This window comes from Abrus precatorius, unplaced genomic scaffold (assembly GCF_003935025.1).
Source record: "Abrus precatorius isolate BTA unplaced genomic scaffold, Abrus_2018 Scaffold6, whole genome shotgun sequence".
In the NCBI taxonomy this organism is placed as follows: Eukaryota; Viridiplantae; Streptophyta; class Magnoliopsida; order Fabales; family Fabaceae; genus Abrus; species Abrus precatorius.
This window is the reverse complement of record NW_020874406.1, coordinates 24581890-24602953: the sequence shown is the minus strand read 5'-3', so window position 1 is coordinate 24602953 and position 21064 is coordinate 24581890. Positions and strand designations below refer to the sequence as shown.

Sequence of the window (21064 nt, the reverse complement as noted above, 5' to 3'; positions counted from 1 at the left end):
TGATTCCTTTACATGAACCAAAGCTGTTAAAGAATTTGCGAAAAAAATAACGACGAAAGATAAAACAATATAATAAGGGGAAAAAATGGACGAGTGATGACAAATCACAAATAAAATGTTAGAACAGTATGTCGGTTGTAACAGACATTCAATTCATCCAAACAAAACAGGGTTCCTATAATGATTACAGACTCCCACAAATACAATCATTCAGGGTAGCTTCATATGATATTATGATAGTAACAAATATAACAAACAGATCAAGACAAACTCTTACAGGACTTAAAATCATAAATAACATTGGAAGTGCGTTTAACCACCAATGCCGGGGAATTCAGTCATCATCCTTCGCTTTTCACACTCCTTCGATCAGGCATTAAAACTTGATTAGACAAAAGGCAGTCATCGGTCACGGATACCCTCTAACACCTGCTTTTGGACTTTTCCATGGCCCTGGGAGCTGTGAGGCAAGAAAATCTACTTAAGAAAACGAGGCACACTAATTGGGAGTTAAAAAGGTACATATTAGTTTGGTTAAAATTTAAATTGACATTCGTGAACGAAATAGAGGTACTTAACAAGGTCATGATAGAGTTGCCAACATAACAAGGTATTTCATGAGTTCCCTCGTTACAAATTACACCCTTTTTTGGGTGGATAACTTAAAGCAATTTAGCACTACGTTCGCAAATCAAAAACAACTTAAAAACAGCAACTATATATCCAATACACATTGGCTTGCAGAATTAATTTTTAATGATTAATCGACTAAAAACCAGGGTAAAAAAACAGTCCGGAAATAGAACAATATTACAAATCAAAGAGGTACAATAATTTTTTCGTTCTCAACTTTGCATTTCTAATTCCTATATAATGTTTGAAATATTCCATGGAACAGCATACAGCGACATTTGCATAGATTCAGTGATCTCATTTGAACACGTCAGGGTCATAATCTGTTGCTGGTTATTAGTTCTTAGACATGGCATGTGTCTAAGTTAAGCAGGTCACAGGTTCACTTGATAGTCTTCAATGTTAGGTATAATTACTGTAAAATGAATCACCGCTGAGAATACATACCTAAGCCAATGGCATCAGAACCCTTCATGATTTTAAGCCTTTTGCAAGTGTCAATGAACATCCTGCAACAAAAATAGAATTAACATTGAGTGGAAGAGGGCTGCGAACTAGTAGAATAAAGAGAAAATTGCATTCCATAAGTTCATTTTCTTGGTAGAGTAATTTACATCAACCTAGATGCCTACAAAGACACAAGCACATTAAAACAAACTGAATTAGACTTTAAAATCTTATTCAGCATCTAAACCGTGGCCATGGTTAAGCTTTTTAGTTGGATAATATTGAATATTTACAGCATAAATCAAATGTTAATGCTTTGATATGAACCATTTAATAAAACGGAGATTAAGTCCTTGCAGCAGAGGAAAACCTCTAAATCCCTCAGAGATGGAAAAATAATAGAAACAGAAATAACAATAAAAGATGGAAAAGAATCAGACTACAGATTCCTCAAGGGGTAGGCATGTTTCTCCTCCCTTCCCAAAGGCCCTAAATCCTCAACAACCACTGCAAACCCCTTCTCCTCTCTCATCACATTTATTCTCACCAACTGAAGTCTCCCTTCCTCGCTCATTTGTCACTGCCACTTGGGCATTCTTTTGTGAGGCATCATTATCAATATTTCCCCATTCTGTCCTTTTCCACATCATGTGCAAAACATCCTACTCCCAACTACATCTTTGTAGCATACATTCGTAGAATCTTCTCAAAATCAAGTACCACATCACAAAAAGAATCAGAAAAATTACAATATTCAAATTACCTAATTATAAATACATTTAAGTACTTTGCATTCCATTCACTTTTAAATTTGAACTAGCATGAAAATACTGAAGTTTGACAGCAAAGAGCCATATACATGGGGCAAGCTAAACATCTCAATTACATATACTTTTCTTTTTGAAAAGGACAACTTTCTGGTTACTTGAGCGTTGCCAGTATTCATAAGCTATACATTATTTAAAATATCAGGTTTGCCAAAATAGCATATTTCTCATTTTATATGTTATGAACAAATAACTTAAACATTATTTTGAATACGAAGGATGTAAGTGGCTGCTATTTTTATACAAATCACAACTATTTTGTATCCTTCAATTTTCTCTAATCTCTCTTATAATTGGAAGAATTAGTTGAAGAAAAATTAATACACGAGTGTTGTATTAAGTACTGTACATAGACTTTTATTTTGAATCAATTATCATATCCTTAAGCAAATTAAGTTTATTACCTTCTAGGTGATACCAAAACACAAAAGATTGAGCAAAACTCAGGAAATTACAATCAAAACAAGACTCGGAGGACTTTTGGAAGTACTTGAAAAATAAAAATTAATCAGTATCAATGTTGCATGTTTTGAACAAGTATATGATTGATCACTTGACCGAGTGTTCAAGGAACAAACACAAGCAATTGATCTTCTAAACCACAAATACTCTCCCTTTTAATATACATTGCTAAAATAACCTAGAATTGATTTTCAGTTTGCCAACTGTTTAGACTCCTGAAAAAATGGCAACAAATTACATGTGACTGATTAATAATGATTACACCTTTTTTAGAATATAAGTTTGTAAATCACTAGAATCACCTTACTAAATAATTTTAAAAAGTACTATAGTTACTATTACTTGAAAACATATGAAAAGAAAAAAGGACAAAACAAATAGAGAATTTAAAAATGACTTACTCCCATGGTACATCCCCTACAAGCATCCAGTCTCCATCTTTATCTTCATAAGTGAGGACATACTCTGAACCATGCAGAAGGTCCCTGAGCTTGCTCTCGCTCAACACTTCTCTTCCCGGTGCTCCATCCGAACCACACTGACCTGATATTGTACAAAAGGCATATTCCAGAAGAAAATTAAATTAACCACCAAATTAATTTAAAACAACTAATTAATATAACCAGTTCTAATGCTAAAGTAAATAAAAATTGCAACAGCTCACCTAGGGTAAAACAGCTGAACATCTTTTCAAGGGCAGAAGATAGTTCCTGATAAGTTGTATAACTTCTTAGATCTACCTTCCTAAGATAGGGGGCACCATCCATGCTGACCTTCACAAAGAGTGCAGCAAGACCTGGTTTTCCATCCACTTCATCATTGTTCTTGGAAGTGCTGGCCATCGAATTTTTCCTGAATGATCTTATAGGAGGCCAACCAACAACCTGTGCCCTGTCACATACGAGATTTTACTATATTAGCATAACTTAAAAGACATGGTAAATCACAATTAAGGTGTTCATTCAACTTTAAGTTTCTCTTGAACATCATGGATCCTTGAGATGGCAGATTTCACTTACTTAGAAGCCGGGCCACAGCCACTGATTGAAGCACCTGTATGGTTATGACCGGTTCCATTAGCTGCACAAGGCCTTTCTTGCAACACCTTGCTAGGCATTTCTTTCATTGCAGTAGGCTGAGCTCCAGATGATCTAGGCGAAAGCATTGCGTTCATCCCTGTATTTCCTGTAAACTTCGCCTGCACAAAATATTTCTCAGAATCAGGCTCAAATACAGCAAGAAACATCCAATTCTCACTATACAAAGATCTTCAAACTTCTCACCTGAGAAAACCCGTCCATGGTATCATCAAAACCCCTTTTGTTGCCCGAAACAACAGCTTTCTGCGACGACGAGGATATTCCATCTTTAGTAGGAAGCAAGGGGAACAGTGGCTTCTCATCAAGCTTTGCTGTGCTTAAAGTGTAAGGATCCGGATCCGAATCCCTTTCGGGCGATTGGGATCCGGGAAGACCCAGCCTCAGCTCCGTAGCCTTTAAATTCAAATTTCCCTTTTTCTCATCACACAAGTTTGGGACAGTAGAAGCACAACTATCCACTGATGAGCAATCCGACAACCCTAAGTAATTCCGTTCTTTCAATCCTCCCCCATTCTGGGAGAAACAATCTAACGATTGTGAAGAAGCAGATTCTCCTTTGCACCGCCCTTCCTCCTCCGTTACCACCGCCGGCGATGACATCACACTCCTAATACACAACAGAACTAAACAGCCAGACAGAGAAACCGTAAAAGTTAAAACCACCATCCACTTCACATATAACAAAATCACCTCCAAGACTTCAATAAAAATTAAGCAGAAAATACTCAGTGCAAATTAAAAACGCCCCAATCATAATGATCACGCCATTATGAAGCAACTTGAACAATTTTTTACAGAATAATGCAACAGAGCGAGAAATTAAAAAGAAAAAACATGCATGCGTTATGTTATTACAAACTGCAGAGCTAAGCACAAAAATAAACAATCCTTACAGAAGCAGAATGACACGTCAACAACCTAGCAAGTAGTTAACTAAGTAATTATCAGAATAGCATACTCTCCTCTCTTCCTATTTCTGGTTCAGTTTTCTTCATAGCCTCAGTTTCTTCCCAAAAAAAAAAAGCAAGACTGAAAGCACTGCAGCAGCTAAATAGATCCACACACTCACCAAATCCAAACCGAAATTTTTCAAAAAACAAAAGGTGCACATTCTACTGAAAGCGCCAAGAAACAGAAAATCACAGGAAAAAAAAAGCAGTTAGCAGTGGGAGAAGAAGCATTGGAAGCACGCACCTAAGGAACCAAGCTTTGGTATATGCACAGAAAAAAAAAAAACGGATACTATTTGTGATGATGAGTTTTGTTCAGAAGAGAAGAGTGAAGCAGAGAGAGAAAGAGAGAGAGTTTAAGGGCCTTCCATAAGCAGAAAGCAACAAAATCTTGTGAGAGGAGAAGCTCAATGAATGAAGCCTTAAGACGGAAAACCCAAACGAAAATAATTATTCGTAGTAATAACACTGAGACGAGAAGGGCAAAACGGAAAATAAACGGCAGAGGCAGTGTCGTTTTGTTAATTTAATAATGGTGATATGGGCTCGGGAATTTGGACAGTGGAATGGGGTTGAACGGTTGCGATTGATTCTGACGGAGAAATCAACACCATCCATTCTCTCGCTATGTTCAGACACATAATTAAATATCTTGTCGCTGTTAACAGGTGCTATGAATTATGAGTCTGACCCCGCCACCCCCTTTTATGTTTTTTCCGGTTTCCAATTTCCAAATCTCGCTTTTACCCTTATGTCCTTAACAACCACTCTTAACTGTTTGTGATTACTGATTAAACTAAAGCACATAATTATGAATCGCCAACTCGCTTGTGATTCAATTGAATTATCCATTGTTAATCGATCGGTTTCACATGCTTTTTTAGCGAATGTTTTCCAAATGTTCAATCTTTTTTAGCTATAAATAGTTCAGATTATATTTGAAAATAAAAGAAATGCAAAATAATATTCACTCGTCTAGTAAACCCGAAACGATAGAACTCTCTCTTTTGTTCGAATATATAAAATCTATTTTTTCAGTTTCAATACATTTTTATCCATTCGTAGTAGTCTCACTTTAAATTAAGTGGTGGAACTGAAATTACTGTCGTTGTTTTTATCAATTCAATGCACGTAGTCTCACTTTGAATTGATTTATGAAATTGAAAATGATCGACTTTGGGAGTTGCATGCGCAAATTGAAAAGGTTAAGCTCATTTTCTCTATCGCTATTTTTCATTGACGTCCTTTTTGTGCTGAGAAATATCAGGATGAAAGATATCAGCAGATAGACATGCGCAGAAACTCAGGGAAAAGTGTTATATACGCATACAACTTGCACATACGGAGATACCCTTATCCTACCAATGGTCTGTTTCAGTGTTTCATTTGAAAAATAAAGGTACGTGTGCTCAAATGCTTCCAACGCGTTTCTTCAACATCACATTCCCCTGTACGTAACCTTTTTCATCACGGACATGAATGGTTTCTAATTTCTAATTAAATAACAGCATAATCTTCTGTCTCACACACTTAATTTCATATCATAAGTCATAACTAAACAACAATATGCATCGGATAAAAATGTTTAGAATGCTTTGATAATCTTATTAGACTATATCGATGCAAGTTTCATCCAACGGGAGAAGAAAACAAATCCAATTGACAAAGTGTCATAAAGTGTATTTAAATTAAACTAGATTATCTTTCAAATTATTAAATAACATTTAATATTTAAGTCGTGTACATTCCTAAAATGCTGAAGCATCTTTAACTAATTAATCTTCTTAATAGAGTACTATATGTCAATGAATTTGGTGTGGTTTTGCATGTTTCACCTGTCAAAAAGCATGGAGCACAGTATATATTATTTTAAGACTTTGTTTTATGAAGTTTAGGAGCGGTCTACCAGATACAATGTTATTTGCTACATTATCGACTTTAGTTCTACCACCAAAAATTTGTTGGATAAAAATTTAAAGTCAAAATTTTATTTAAGTTATTATTTGTTACTTAAACGGATTCAGATCTCCTCATATTTAAAAACGGTCATATTTGTGTATTTTTATACATTTGCTTAAGCGAGAGAAATTTCATTTAAGTAAATATATAAAAATATAAAAACATGACAATTATGTTTAAAATTGAATATAAAAAGATCTGACGCGTTACTTAGATAACATCTGTTGATAAATATTATTATTTTAAATGATTAAAATCTATTATCTTTAATAAAATTCAATACACGTGTGATCGGGTGAATTGAATGTACTCACTAAATAAATAAAATATAGTTTTATTTTATCTATTTCTTTAAATATTTTATAATTTTTAAATAATTGCTACCTAAATACTTATTTTTTATTTATTTGTAATTTACTTAAATACTTAAATTGATTTAAAAATATTTTTAATTGTTTTAATATAGATATTTTGTAGAAAATATTTTATCATATATAATTAATATTTTTCATAAAATAGGTAGCAATATAAAAGCCATAGTTAATATGTGTGAATACCGGAATTAATTAAATATTCATTCAATATTTTTTTAAAATGATAACTTATGTCATAAATTTAATCATAAAATTTATTAAATTAAGACAAAAATCTCATTTTAATAATTTATAACTAAATAAAATTAAAAAACTTATAAAAATCACAATCTTTTCAAAAATTAAAATAATGTCTAGTACGATATAAAAGAATAATGTTGAATACATGAGAAATGAATTGGTGAAGATTTGATAACTTGAAAGAATGAAAAAAAATAAAAAATAAAAGTAAAGAAATGATTAGAAAGGAGTGAAGTAAAGGGAGGGGGGGGTGAGAGGTGATAAAAAGGAGATGGGGACAGGGGAAAAGAGGGATTGGGGGAGACAAGAATGCGGCAATGGAAAGTGGGTTTGCCGGGTGTTGAGTAGGACACATAACAATTCTCATCACTCATCCTTTTCATCATTATCAATATTTCTCTCTCTCTCTCTCTCAACCTACACACTATATTATATAGATCCTACTCGCAATGGTGTTGCTAAAATGTTTCATACCCATCATCATCCATAATCATATCATCACCTTACGTCACTCCTCACTAATTTTAATTCCTAATAATCATGCCCCCCCTTTCATCTCAACCCCCTAATTAACATACCACATTATTTAAATCTTAATTAATTATAATCAAATTATTAAATTTTCTCATCGTATATTTTCTTTTATTAATAAATAAGATATGGTGTATTTTAAAAATTACATATATTATAAAAATTAATATAAAAGACTGTAAAAAGATAACTATAAATATGTCACAAAACTCTTAATCATTCTCAATCATGTCATATTTTTTATTTGTTCGTTAATTTTCTAAAATAACTGAATTTTAAAGTAACATTTTTCTATTACGTGTATAATAAATAAATAATAATGATTTTTGTATTAAAAATTATAATATTTAATGGCATTCATACATTAGACTCTATAATTTTAAAATTATTAAAATAATTATTATACTTCTTTTATCTTAAATTAATTTTATTATTTAAAAACAGTATTGGTGGTGATTATTTTTTTATTTTGTATTAAATTTAATAATTATTTATTTAGTATATCACAAATAACTAGATCTCTTGCTATCTGTCTCTCTCTCTATCTATCTATATATATATATATATATATATATACTTATTTTTTTAAAAAAATTTGGTGAGTCCCGTGTCATTTTAATCTATAATTTCTTTCTAATTTATTTTCTCACTTAAACATATAAACCTCCACTCTTCCTTAAAAACTTTCCGCTCTTAATTTTCTTTTGCTAAATACATCTGACCAAACATAATATTAATATAATATCTCATTTTTTTCCCCTTATAAAAAGTTTTAGACGTAAGGGGAAACAACATTATCCACCAGAGCAAACGAAACTTCCGTATATGTAAGATGTTAATATTTTGTTTTGGGTAATTTGACGATTAAATAATGCAAATAATAAGTAGTTTATGAATGTATTGGTATCGATAGGGTTGAGAAGGATGTTGAATGTATTGACGAGAAGGACAAGGGATAAGGTTATGGGTGAGGATAGAATTAGATTAACGAACCAAAAGCTGAACAAAAACACGTAACCCTAATATACATCGATTTATCGAATCTAAATCTAAATAATTCCACAATTAATAATTCGACATAATTATTTATAATGTGATTCCAACAAAACAAATAAAAATAAAAAGATTTGCTTTGGTTAAGAGCCACAGGTTTTGCGGGGCTGTGTTGCGACACAGGGACCCAATGCCGGATGAAGTCCACTTTTGCCGCTACCCTATTGTTTTTCCTTTATTTTTTTATTATTTGTACGTTCATATCTTCGAAGATTTTTCTTTTTTACCTATTAATATGGTCAAAATTAATTTTACTAAAATATTTATATTAAAAATACCGAAATTATTACAGTAATTAAGTGATAATTACTTTTAATGTTATTTTAGTTATTAGTTGACAGTTTAATTTTTAAAATTAAAATTATTATTGAAAAAAAGTAATAATCAGTTTTTTATATTCTAAAATAACAAAGTGATAGCCAATGTGAAATTATATATAATAAATGATATAATTTTAATTATTTATAATTTTTTTTTATTATGTGTCTTTAGATGTGTATTAAAAAGACCAGTTATTTTCAATTTGAATATATTTAATTGTAACGTTGACGTTGAGGGTGAGAGTTTGATAAAAGCGAAAATGGGTAACTTAAGGCGTTGGAGTTATAAACGGAGTTTGAGGGTGATTGGCACGTGGGTGGCTCGTGACTGACAGGGAAAGCAACGATGCAGTAGGGTCAAAACCACTTTTTCTAAGTTTTGTGGTGAACGAAACAAGTGGGGTCCACCCTAAATTCCTAGGCTAGACTCACGTGTGAAAGCTTTAATTAGTGACCGTGACCGTGACCGTGCGTGCGTGCGTTCTCTCTCGCTCATGCTGTGGTTACACTGTGTTCCTCTGATGAAGAGACTAGCGTGTACCACTATGCTCTTTGTTTTTTTGTTAGGTAGACCCTCAACACCATTGCAACTTCAACAATGTCACCCATGTGTTTACTATTGAATTGAAGCTAATCTTCTTCTCGTTCATTTGCAATCCACTGTTTCGTCTATTGAATCAAATCTTAGCTTCCAACGGAATCAACTTTCCTGCAGCTACAAATTTTCTAGTTATGGGCATAGGAATGGAACCTTTGAATAAATTTTATATATCAAAAGTTGCACCAGTTTAATCCTATGCCTTGTTACAAAGTTTGTGAATGAATGCCATATCGTGATGCCAGAATACTCTTTTCTGCTTTTACTCCTATCAATCAATTGTTGATTTCCTCTAAAATTGAGTATGATTAATTTTAATGAAATTAAGTTTTATATAGTGTGTTTTTTTATTACCTTTTTTTTGTCAAACTATAGTGTATGTTTTATTTTGGGTTAACAACTGTAGTGTACTTGTGTGTGTGTTGTTTTTGTTCAACAGCTATAGTGTGGGTCACATCTTGGAAGTGGGCCTTTGCTTCTAACAGCCCATTCTTGTGGCCCAAGCATTTCTAGCACAAAGTGATCCAACGTGTTGGGTTTAGAACACCAAAAAGAGTTGGGTTTCTTATGACAAAGTATGGGAAAAAATATTAGGAAACGTATGACAATGTGGTGCCCAGCAAGATTTTATGATATGACCACACCCATCCTAGCACCCAAAAACAAAAATAAAAAGGAAAGATCTTTATCATTAACCATGTAAAATGTTTGTGAATGATTAATGGTCGAGGTTTATTATTTTCATACTCTTATAAAAACAATAATAGTTCTCACTGTATAGGTTTCTTACATGTACATATCTATCCAAATATTAAAATTATCTTAATTTTCATCAATAAGAATTCTGACAATAACCTTAAATAATACGCAAAGCTATTTATAAATAATTTATTTAATTTATGAATAAAGTGACCCATCATACTTAATTATTATACATACAAAATCAGGAAATGATAACTTTTCTAGTTTTATATTAATTAACTGAAAGAAACAAAAAATAATTCAGATTATTTGTTAAATTATACAATTTTTTTTTATGGAGAGCATAAGAGGCATAATATTTGTACTGATATATGCAAGCGAAAGATAAGTTTACAAATTTGCACTATAAACTGGTCGTTTAATCATATAATATTAATTGGGCGAAAAGCGTAACCATGTCGATTTCCTAATCTTATAAATTAAAGTCTTTATCAAATCAATGGGCAGCACCCATAAAAAATAATAAAAAATCTTATCGTCTATATTTAATAATTTGATTTCAGCTGTAGCCTACTTGTAGGTATAAACGCAGTGGAGCCATCAAAGACATGATGTATGTGATGTACATTGAACATTATTAATAAATAGCATATTATAAGTGCATGTATATAGTATTTTAGCTAAAGGTTAAGTGAAGTGGAAGCATCATATACCTCTTTGATTCTATGAATTGGATAATGGATGTTACTGAACTGGTCCCAATTAGCAAAAGATACATAATAAGTAACCAAGACTTTCACAAAAGGTATTTGCGTGCACAATGCGAGACAGAACAGAAATATCATATAGATGCTAATTTTCATAACATAGATCTGTAAATCCAAAAGTAGTACATAAAGTGCCCGCTACTTAAGTTTGTGCTCAAAATGGTCCCGGAATCCAATCATGAATATGAAGTAGAAATGGAGAATTTCTGGCGAATTAGTACCAAAGGATAAAAAAGACCCACAGTCCTGGCAGCATTTCAGGGATTTTGGGCACCATCCACCTAAGAACCCACTCTTTGCTTACGAAGCATATATGGTACCATATATCATTGATGATATTGTTGTTTCCCTACTTGGAAAGCAAGCTAGCGTCCACTTGCTCCAGCTAGTAGTCCAATTGGGGATAAGACTTGACAGTAAGAGCCAGAGAAACATAAATGCATATGCTGCACCCCCCATAAAATATCTAATATACCAAGTTGGTTTATTTGTGATATATCAAAGATTTAATACTATTTGATTGGAAACAAATATTTTTTATTAGTGAATTCCATCGTGTCTTGACCTTGTTTTACAAGTGAGGTTTGCCTGTGTCAGCTAGCTTTGCTTGCTAGTGTAAGCAGCCTTTTCTTTCTTTTTTTAACGGGAATTTAGATGTATGTATATCAGCAGAATAATAGATAAAGACTTGCCAATGATTTGCATAGATTGGGACGTGTTTATCTCATATAATGTACTTTGATACCATACATTGAATAATGAAATTCCTTTGGTACCCATTGCAGGTATTCTTTTAGTGTCCATCAGACCTAGGTCTAATTGCCATTTTAAGTCTTTTAAATTAAAGGATGGTAGAAGCCAAGTGTTCTGAAGTCAAAATATAGATAAAGGATTTCGTAAGCACGCAAAGTATTTGAACTTCACACGGCATATCAATTTTGGATGGTGACAATTATCCATTGCTGTGAGCGCCAGCCATGTTTTCTTTTAAGATACATCACATAGCCCAGTCTTATATATTTTCTTCATGGGTGTTGTTAATCATTTTAAAATAAGGATGGTAACGAATAAAGTACTTATGTTAACTCGTAAAATTTACTTATAATGAATAAAATATTTATCTATTATATGAGTACAATTATGGATATAAATAAATATTTACAAATTTTAACGTGGATAGATATAAGTATGAGTATCTAAGTATCCATAAAAAAATAAAAAAAAAATATAACTTTTTAACAGTTAAATTATTTAATTTATATGGTTTGAAATTAATATAAGTCTAAAAAAATTTACTTATAATGAATAAAGTATTTATCTATTATATGAGTACAATTATGGGTATAGATAAATATTTACAAATTTTAACGTGGATAGATATAAGTATGAGTATATAAGTATTCATAAAAAAATAATAAAAAAATATAACTTTTTAACAGTTAAATTATTTAATTTGTACAGTTTGGAATTAGTATAAGTCTTTTAGACTTATACTAGTGTCAATGGATCCTATTCCATATATATATATATATATATATATATATAAACTTTATTTTACAACTATATATTAAATTTTTGTATTATTATACTACCTATGTGAAGTTATATAAGATTAATATAAAAATATATTTAATAATAAAGTAAACCAAAAAATTTATTTTAATTTATATTTTTAATAGAAAAATTTATTTGCTATTTTATATTGTTTAATTAGTCTAATATAATTTAATTATTACACAGTTGATATGAGATTAAATTTTTTTTAAAAATATTATTTATATATGATAGATAAAATATTTTTTATACAAATATTTTTGTCAATAAAATCATATTAATATTTAAATCATAAAGTGAATGATAAATAGTAAATATATTATAAATATTTTATAAATTTTACAATCACCTACTATTATTGTAAGCTTATTATTTATTGATAATATTTAAATTTTATTTTTTATATTTTAATTTAAAATAATATTTTTCTATGCAACATATGCATTACAAGTACAATTATAATTCATTAAATCTAAATAATATTATTTTTACCATTTATTTATGTTTAAAGAAGTTTTTAGAAAGATATAAAATATAAAAAAAATATTATTAATTTTTATTTGTTAATTTTTTCAGACAAAAAAGTAATTTTTTTATATACACGTATATTTCTTTATTATAAAATTTTATTGTGAGTATTTATCTTTTATTCAAAATTTTTCTTTTATTTATATACATTATAAATATTTAATTCATTAAAATAATTTTTTAAAAATTTGTATTTTTGATAAAATACTTTCGTATAGTAAATGAGTTAAAAATACTAATATATATATATATATATATATATATATTTATTTATTTATATTATTTTAATGAAATCCATTATTTTTCTTATAATTTCAGATTCAAAAGTTAAAAAAATATTTTATGTATCCACTTTTCGTTATTATTTAATACTTGAACTTCTCTGCCCTAACTCTACTTTTATTATCAATGTCTAACTTATTAAAACTTAGCAACTATGAAATGTTATTCGTTAAAGTTAGTTGTCAATAACGCCACAATAAGTCATCAAGTGATCCTACACAAAGGGTCACTCATTGTACAGATCTATTTCGTTGTCGCTCTGTTGCTCATTGTGCATATCTATTTCGTGATCCTACACAAAGGGTCACTCATTGTACAGATCTATTTCGTTGTCAATCTAATGTTGCTCATTGTGCATATCTATTTCGTTGTCGCTCTGATGTTGCTGATCGATCGAATCTCAAACAAGATAAAATTATCATCGACAAATAACTTGTGTATTTAGTTTTGTTTATTATTAATAAAAATTTTAGTTTAAAAAATTATTGTATTAAGATACATATAACACTTGTAATTTTTGAATATTTATTTTTTATTTATATTTGCATCTTGTTCGCCAACTACTTATTAAATTTTTCTATTATTATACTACTTATATGAAGTTATATAAACATGTTTTTTTTTAAAATATTTTTTTTCAAATAAGTGCGGATAATGAGTACAAGATGGGTAGGTTTGCAGATATCCAAAGAGTATAGGTATAAGGATTAATTTTCATATCCACGTGGATATAAGGCTGAATATGAGTATTTTTTTTAAATATATGTATAGAGATAGATACTATAGTATCCTATTCATACCTTACCTATTGTCATCCCTATCCTGAAGACACAGGTTAAAATAAAGAATAAATAAATACTAAAATTTTATTAATATATGAAAAACTATATATTTATGTTTTTTGGTAAAATATTTTTAGAATGCTAACGAATATATATTTTCTTTATAGCCTACTTAACGTGCATAGCGATTCATTGGATCCTACATGCTTGATCGGATTGAAATAATCATACTATTATTATTATTATTATTTTAAAAAATTACAATTTAACATTAAAATAAAAAGAGAAGAGAAAGGACTAATAAATAAGATGATGTAATAAAAAAAGTTATAAAATTATGATAAAATTTATTGTATGTGCATGATTGCTCGTTGCGATTCTACCCTTGTCGGTCTTCTTTCCATATTTCATGGATCTGTTTCTTCTTCTTCACTTAAAATCTGTATATTTCAAAGTTAGTTCAGAATATATATGACATTTTCCAAGACACTTCAATAATATCCTTCAGCCAAGCTTTTGGAGATATAGACAAACATATTATTAAAATGTTTAGCGTCTCGCAAAAGTTGTCAGTTTTAGTATAATTTTGTAATGGAATTATACGACATATATTATTAAGAGACCTTAATTTCATGTTTCAGTTATGCAAATGCCATAAGTATAAAGCTGAAGATTACATTGCCCAATTTCCTTTACCGTTTTCTATTGTTACCGTACTTTAGTGTTTATGAATATGAGAAATGTATTAAAATGCGATGATATTTTTATGTCAAAATAAGAAACATAAGTATTAACTATTATAACTTTTTAATATTAAAATATAAATATTATACAATTTCTTTAATGAATTACATGATATTTTAAATAGTTATGATATTTTAAATATTTAAAGATTCACATTAATTACAAGTGGGTTTTTTTTTATATATATTAAAGTTGAGTTTATACTCTTAAAATAATTAATTTTTTTAACAATAGCATGTCCTATTTTTAAATCGAGTTCAAAATTTTAATAATTATGCAATTTTTTTAAAAATATTATTACCAAACTAACATGGATTAACCAGGTTGTTTTTTTATTTTTTCTGAACCAGGCTATTTATTGCTTGTGATTTTGAATTGATGCGGTTGGATCTCCACGTTTTTCGGGTAGCCCGCCTTCGTGCATAGGACATCATTTTTTTTTTCAAGTTAATTAAATTAGTAGATTATTTCTTTCAATTTTGATTTTAAAAATTTTTAACAATATTTTAAATAAGTTTTTTTTTAAAATGATAATTCCATTAAAATTATTCTTCACCATTTTCTTTCATGCAACTTTTTCTTTTTGTGCTCCTTTTCTTAACTTTGCTTTTTTTTTTTCTTATCATTTGTTCATATTTTATAGTTTTTTTTTAATTTGAACTCCAATAAACATGCAATATATTTCAACAGTTTGTTTATTGAATCTTAAGATCGTATGAAAAAACAAAGAATAAAATAATGAGAATGATATCGAGACTTTGGGTGAAGGTGACAGCATGAGCTAAATACAAGTTGATCATTGTACTGTTTAAAAATAGAATATTTATTTCATTATAAAATATCAATGGTATAAAATGTTATTATTTGATTTTTATAATAATATTTTAATATATACATATTTAAATGTATAGTATATATTATATATAATTTTAATTCATTTTTTAAATTTAAAAATCATTTTATATTATTTTTTATAATTGCAAACTGTTTATTTTATCTTTGTAATTGAAAAGTATTGAATATTATTGTATTGTAAAAAATACAAACTTGAAACTATTAATTAAATTAAAATAACTTTGTACTAATTAATTTACGTGTTTAACAGTATATATATTAAAATAAAATGATTTTAAAATTTTTAAAGTTTTACGAATTTAATTTACTTTAACTAGTTTGTACAATACTTAGTGAATCTATTGTCCTAAGTAAATTTCATTTTAATAAAATGAAATTTCAACTATAAGCCAAACAAATATTGAACTGGCGCAAAGCATATGAATAGTATAATACTGTTTAAAATCACAGCTATATTTATCAACATATAAAATCTTTAAAAAAAGAAGAAGAATTGACATTAAGGTGCTCTGATCAATAACAAAATAAATTGGGGGAATGAATACTATTTTTATAATAAATTATATTCCTTTTATAAATGTGATTATAGCAAAGAAATTAATATTTATCAAACTTTGCTGATGGTTATTCTAAGTATATCTTCCTATCTTGCAATTTTGTTTAAAGAGGTAATCCGTTACCGTAAATTTTCATCTAATAAAGAGTTAATCGATTAATTAAAGATTGAGGGGAAACTAATCCATCATTAGAAATCACACAAAAGAAGGCACGTGACAAATAGGGAACAGCATACATGTACAAATGCCCGCAGCCTTTCGTACCTCTCAATAGTCGCAGTGGTTTGTTCGTTTGTTTCCTTGCAACCCTATTCATGTCAAAGTTTATTATAATTTTTTATCCAAGATTTAATATTCAAATACTACATTAGTTATGTGATTATTACAGTTGAGTGCAAAAAGTCTTTTTAATTTTTATTTAGTTTCAACGTGACTATAATTTTCAAGGTCTCAAAATTTAAAATTCTAATTAAAATAAAATAATGTAAAAACAACTGTTGTTTTTTTTTTATGAATTTAATTTAATTACACTGACAGTGTAAACAAATTTTATACTATCTTCAATTATGAATTGTTAATATTAGTAATATTTTTCATTTTTATAAGGTACACTAAAATTAAGCTTTTTTAAAAAAAAATTATTAAAGAGTATATTTTTATAATATTTGTATTACACCTACTTGCATGATGTGAGATGGGTGAAAGAAAGAAAAAACTAAACGATAAAATCATTTTTTTTCATGCATATAATCTATCAGAATAGATTTTAATATCTATTTAAACCCTACTAACCTTACGGAATTTGCTAATAAATTAACGAATTTTTATTTAATGCAATATTTGTGATTATTTATTAAATTTAAAAATATTGATCCGAAAGTTGCACCAAATCCTGGGTGCGAAAGAATAAAGCAGCGTTCATTAACGATCATGGCTCTCAAAGATGACTATTCAACAACCGTTCTTCCGTACCGTGGCTTGGACACGGGACAAGGGATAATATCGTACCTTCACATTTAACTCCTTACGTCGTCTCAAACACTTTATATATCCTCATCCATTCCTCCAACTCCAACCCAAACCCACACTTCCAAATTCTCCATATTTGCCTCGTTCCTCATTAATATCAAATACATGAGCATAAGAGTAAAATTAGCCACAGTAGCAACACCAACAAGGAGTGTGGATGATGGAGGGCCAAGATCTTTCCCCACCCCGCATGGACTCATCTCGACCGTCCCTTGGCTTCCCCTTGGGCACTGCTCTGCTCTTGATCATCATCTTCAGCTTGAGCGGCATCTTCTCTTGTTGCTACCACTGGGACAAGTTCCGTTCTTTACGTCAATCTTTATCTCAACCCGACCCTGCACACTCCCACACCCAATCCTCACCCTCTAAACCCAAACTTCACTCCGCGGTAATTATATGCTTATAAAAAATTAAGCATTATTTTTAACAAACTCATGTCGTAATTGCCACTTTAAACTATACTATAAATTAATATGTAATTATAGTGGTACGTAATTTGAATTTCCAATTTTTTGGTGGGCAGGATTTGAAGCAGAGCAAGGGTGAGAGCTTGCCCGTGTTGATGCCCGGGGATGAGGTGCCTAAGTTTATAGCCATGCCGTGCCCGTGCCAACCTCCGCGGCTAGAGAACATCGTTATCACCGTCGAGAAGCCACCGCCAAAACCGCCGCGACTGGCGGTGCCTTTGTATTGATAAATTAATTAGCAACCGAAGCATGTTAATTAATTGTTGATGTTGATGCGTGTATATATGCATGTTGCCCCCCATTTGTTCTATGACCGTGAGGAGTAAAAAAGCGACCATGGGAAGCATAGGTGGCAGGTCAATTTCCTCATCGAGACCTTTTCATCGAATTTGATATTTATGTTCTTGTATGTAGTAATTATTAACTTAAGGGACTTAAAGCGGTTTTATTTCTTGACAGCTTCTAATTTGGCTTTTCCTTTGCTTTCAGCTTCAGAACTACATATTCCACCTACAAAGTTTAAATAGCTTTACGAAATTTAATTAATTCTGATCAATTTTTTGTTAAAGCGGTATCCTTTTAAGCTAGAACGCTATTATTAACAAGAGGCAAACTTTTCCTACTTGTCACTCTACTTATTCCCCACGCCGAGCTACGACAAGAATTTGTGCTAGATGAATGGGTTAGTTTGTCTATTCCAATTAATCAAGAATAGATAAAAGGTTTTCGCTAGCTAGAATACAACAAAATTCAATTTGTATACCTGTTACTTGCAAGTTGCAATCTTAACGCAAGTATTTATATGGTTGGTTTGTACTTGTCTGTGAATTCAATAAAGCCCACGTTCCATGTCTTGGTTGGTAGAGTTTATCGTTTCGAAAACCAAGCTCTTAATTGGCATGCCTGATATATGAAAGGTAAGCCTCGCAGGTGCATGTGAAAATAATTAGAAATGTGAGCCTTAATTAGTTAATCATATCCAGTTCTGTTAGCTACATCCTGAGAATGGCAAATTGGTGATGCATCTTCATAATGCAGACACGTCCAAACCCAAAAAAAATAAAAAGGTGACTGTAATATTCTTATAATTATCACCATACCCGATATCAATCAATCAACCTCGGATAATTTTGCATCAATCCAATCAAGAATCAACGTGTGCGCTTATATATGTATGTATGTGTGACTTCTATTAATCAATTAAATTAATCGCCTATGTTTCGGTCCTATGAGAAGGTGCCACCAGATGTGCCAAAATCTTTAGAAGACAAAGTATAGGCGAATGATCCCATCAAGCACGCAAATGGAACCAATGAAACTATTATAGGACGCATTCACTCATCGATTCCCTGGTAAAACATAAGAAGCATTAAGAAGGGTTCGAAACGTACGTGTGAAAATGAGATTAGACCTAGTGGAGAATGTTTGGCCATTGTCCCCCTTGGGGAGAGGCAGTCGGAAAAACATGATGACTTTATGACCCGCACCGAATTATTTTGCAATGGGGACCCCAAGCCAAACCAAACTGCATTCTCCTGACCTAATTTTCATGTTGGCTTTAACACGAAATTTTTATAATTTTAAACTTGTTTGGATTCACGTTAAATTTATTTAAATACCATAGGTTATAAAATCGACGTTACATGATTTTATTAGATTTTCAAAGCAGCTTGCGGTTTTATTTGTTGCAGCCAGATATGTGTACTCTTCCGTGATTATTAACCAGTACTTATCACTTTTTCCACCTTTCCCTTCTACTTCCTTGGTACGCTCATTTTGATTCACAAGTGAGTCTATGGCGCTCTCTGCACACGATGTGTCCCCACACCCTATGTTTGAACAAAGTCATGAAAAAAATAAAGGGAAAAGAAACATGAAAATAAAAAACGGAGTAGAAATAGGATGAAAGAAAATTTTATTTGAATAGATAAAGATAATAACAAGAAAATTTTAATTGCACTTCCTACCATTTAAAATTCAGCAAAACACACCTCTATTTAATATTTTTTTTGCACTTATGGAATTTTTTTTACAACATGCAAAGTGTATTTTTAATTGATAATAAAAATAATTCCTTTTTCGTGTTTAAGTGACAATTATGTACTAGTTGTAATTCATAACCTTGTTAATATACTATACACCATGAAATATCAAAAGTAAAACAAAAACATGTAAAGTGAAAGACTAGGAATATTTGTCCAGGTAGTTAATTTTCAAGCTTTTCCTTTTTGTAATTTTTAAATTTTAGATTAAAATATTTTACCTACACAACTTATTTTAAATCAAGAATTAATGTACACTTCATTTTAATTTTCTAAATATATTTTACTTATTTAAAAATTTTAAGATGTACAGCTTTGTTTATTATTTTAAGTTTTTAAAGTAATATAATGCTATAAAAATTTATATACAAATATCTTTTCGTAAATAATAATATCTTTTTTTTCCATATTAATGACCAAGTTGACGAGACGTAGCGAACGGGCCTACATTTACTCTTCCTTTCAATTTTCCTTCTCTTAATTATTTCCCACTATTTCTTCCATGTCCTACTGCAGGGTTTTTTTGCCGGGTCCACCGGAAAAAAAACCATAACACCTTTAGTTCAAAAGGTTTCTTCTTTAAAATGATGTCGAAAAATTCTGTAAATATCAAATGGCCTACAAAAATATCTGTAATGTTGTTTTTAATTGATATATTCCTCAATCTATTAGCAAAATATTATAAGATGAAAGAAATAAAATAACATTTAATTATCTAAAATGACATATAAATTAAAACTAAATATTTTTCTTAACGTGACTTTTTTTTTTTGGCAAAACTATATGTATCTTTTATAAGAGAGGTAATCTTGTTTCATTTTAAAATATCATTAGCATGGCGAATGAAAAACAAAGGTATGAACTTGAATTCAAAATCTTGCTTAAAAAAGTTCAATAAATACAGATTGATATATATATATATATAATACAAAAAAAAACTAATGTAAATATGAGTTATATTAATTTATAGACCATTAGTAAATTTTTATTAAATAATTTAATCTGAAAATCGATCATTATAAGTTCCTATGACACAAATTATCTTCTATTTTTTTTATAAAATTTAATACAAATAATATACCTAATATATAATTACAATCAAATAATTAGATGATAAAATAACATTTTGTATAAAATTATTAACAATATTTTATAAATACAAATCACATTGGATAAATATATATTGCTAAAAGATAATTGGTGGTGGAGCATAATTTTCCCATTGCTGAAGCCCTGAATAGATTACTGATGCAGCAAATAA

The 21064-nt window shown here is 29.9% G+C and overlaps 2 protein-coding genes across 5 annotated transcripts; one reads left to right on the top strand and one right to left on the bottom strand.

The window, feature by feature from the left end:
* Nucleotides 1-322: 322 nt before the first annotated feature.
* On the bottom strand, nt 323-4869 carry LOC113868456 (auxin-responsive protein IAA9-like). 4 transcript variants are annotated; one of them, XM_027504047.1, is made up of 7 exons: nt 4663-4868; nt 3653-4100; nt 3389-3567; nt 3034-3260; nt 2771-2912; nt 1081-1142; nt 323-460 (listed from the first exon to the last, which is right to left on the bottom strand). In XM_027504047.1, exons 2-7 carry the CDS (start codon nt 4067-4069, stop codon nt 423-425), a joined length of 1065 nt encoding a protein of 354 aa, XP_027359848.1. In that variant the 5' UTR covers nt 4070-4100; nt 4663-4868; the 3' UTR covers nt 323-422. The 4 variants fall into 4 exon arrangements, with proteins under 4 accessions (XP_027359848.1, XP_027359850.1, XP_027359849.1 ...); XM_027504049.1 differs by having other exon boundaries at nt 3653-4092; nt 4664-4868; XM_027504048.1 differs by having other exon boundaries at nt 3653-4105; nt 4668-4868.
* A 12499-nt stretch (nt 4870-17368) lies between these two features.
* LOC113869904 (uncharacterized protein At5g65660) lies at nt 17369-17988 on the top strand. Its single transcript, XM_027506423.1, has 2 exons — nt 17369-17682; nt 17818-17988. The coding sequence occupies exons 1-2, from the start codon at nt 17452-17454 to the stop codon at nt 17986-17988; spliced, it is 402 nt and encodes a 133-aa protein (XP_027362224.1). The 5' UTR covers nt 17369-17451.
* The last annotated feature ends 3076 nt before the right edge of the window (nt 17989-21064 follow it).

What these genes read in the sequence shown, in the direction of transcription:
- LOC113868456 (XM_027504045.1), bottom strand. Translation starts at nt 4,135, where the DNA reads ATGGTGGTTTTAACTTTTACGGTTTCTCTGTCTGGCTGTTTAGTTCTG. An exon ending in GGCTGTGGCCCGGCTTCTAA is followed by an intron (nt 3,261 to 3,388) that starts GTAAGTGAAATC and finishes CGTATGTGACAG; the next exon opens with GGCACAGGTTGTTGGTTGGC. An exon ending in GTAGGGGATGTACCATGGGA is followed by an intron (nt 1,143 to 2,770) that starts GTAAGTCATTTT and finishes TTTTTGTTGCAG; the next exon opens with GATGTTCATTGACACTTGCA.
- LOC113869904 (XM_027506423.1), top strand. Translation starts at nt 17,452, where the DNA reads ATGATGGAGGGCCAAGATCTTTCCCCACCCCGCATGGACTCATCTCGA. An exon ending in AACCCAAACTTCACTCCGCG is followed by an intron (nt 17,683 to 17,817) that starts GTAATTATATGC and finishes TTTGGTGGGCAG; the next exon opens with GATTTGAAGCAGAGCAAGGG.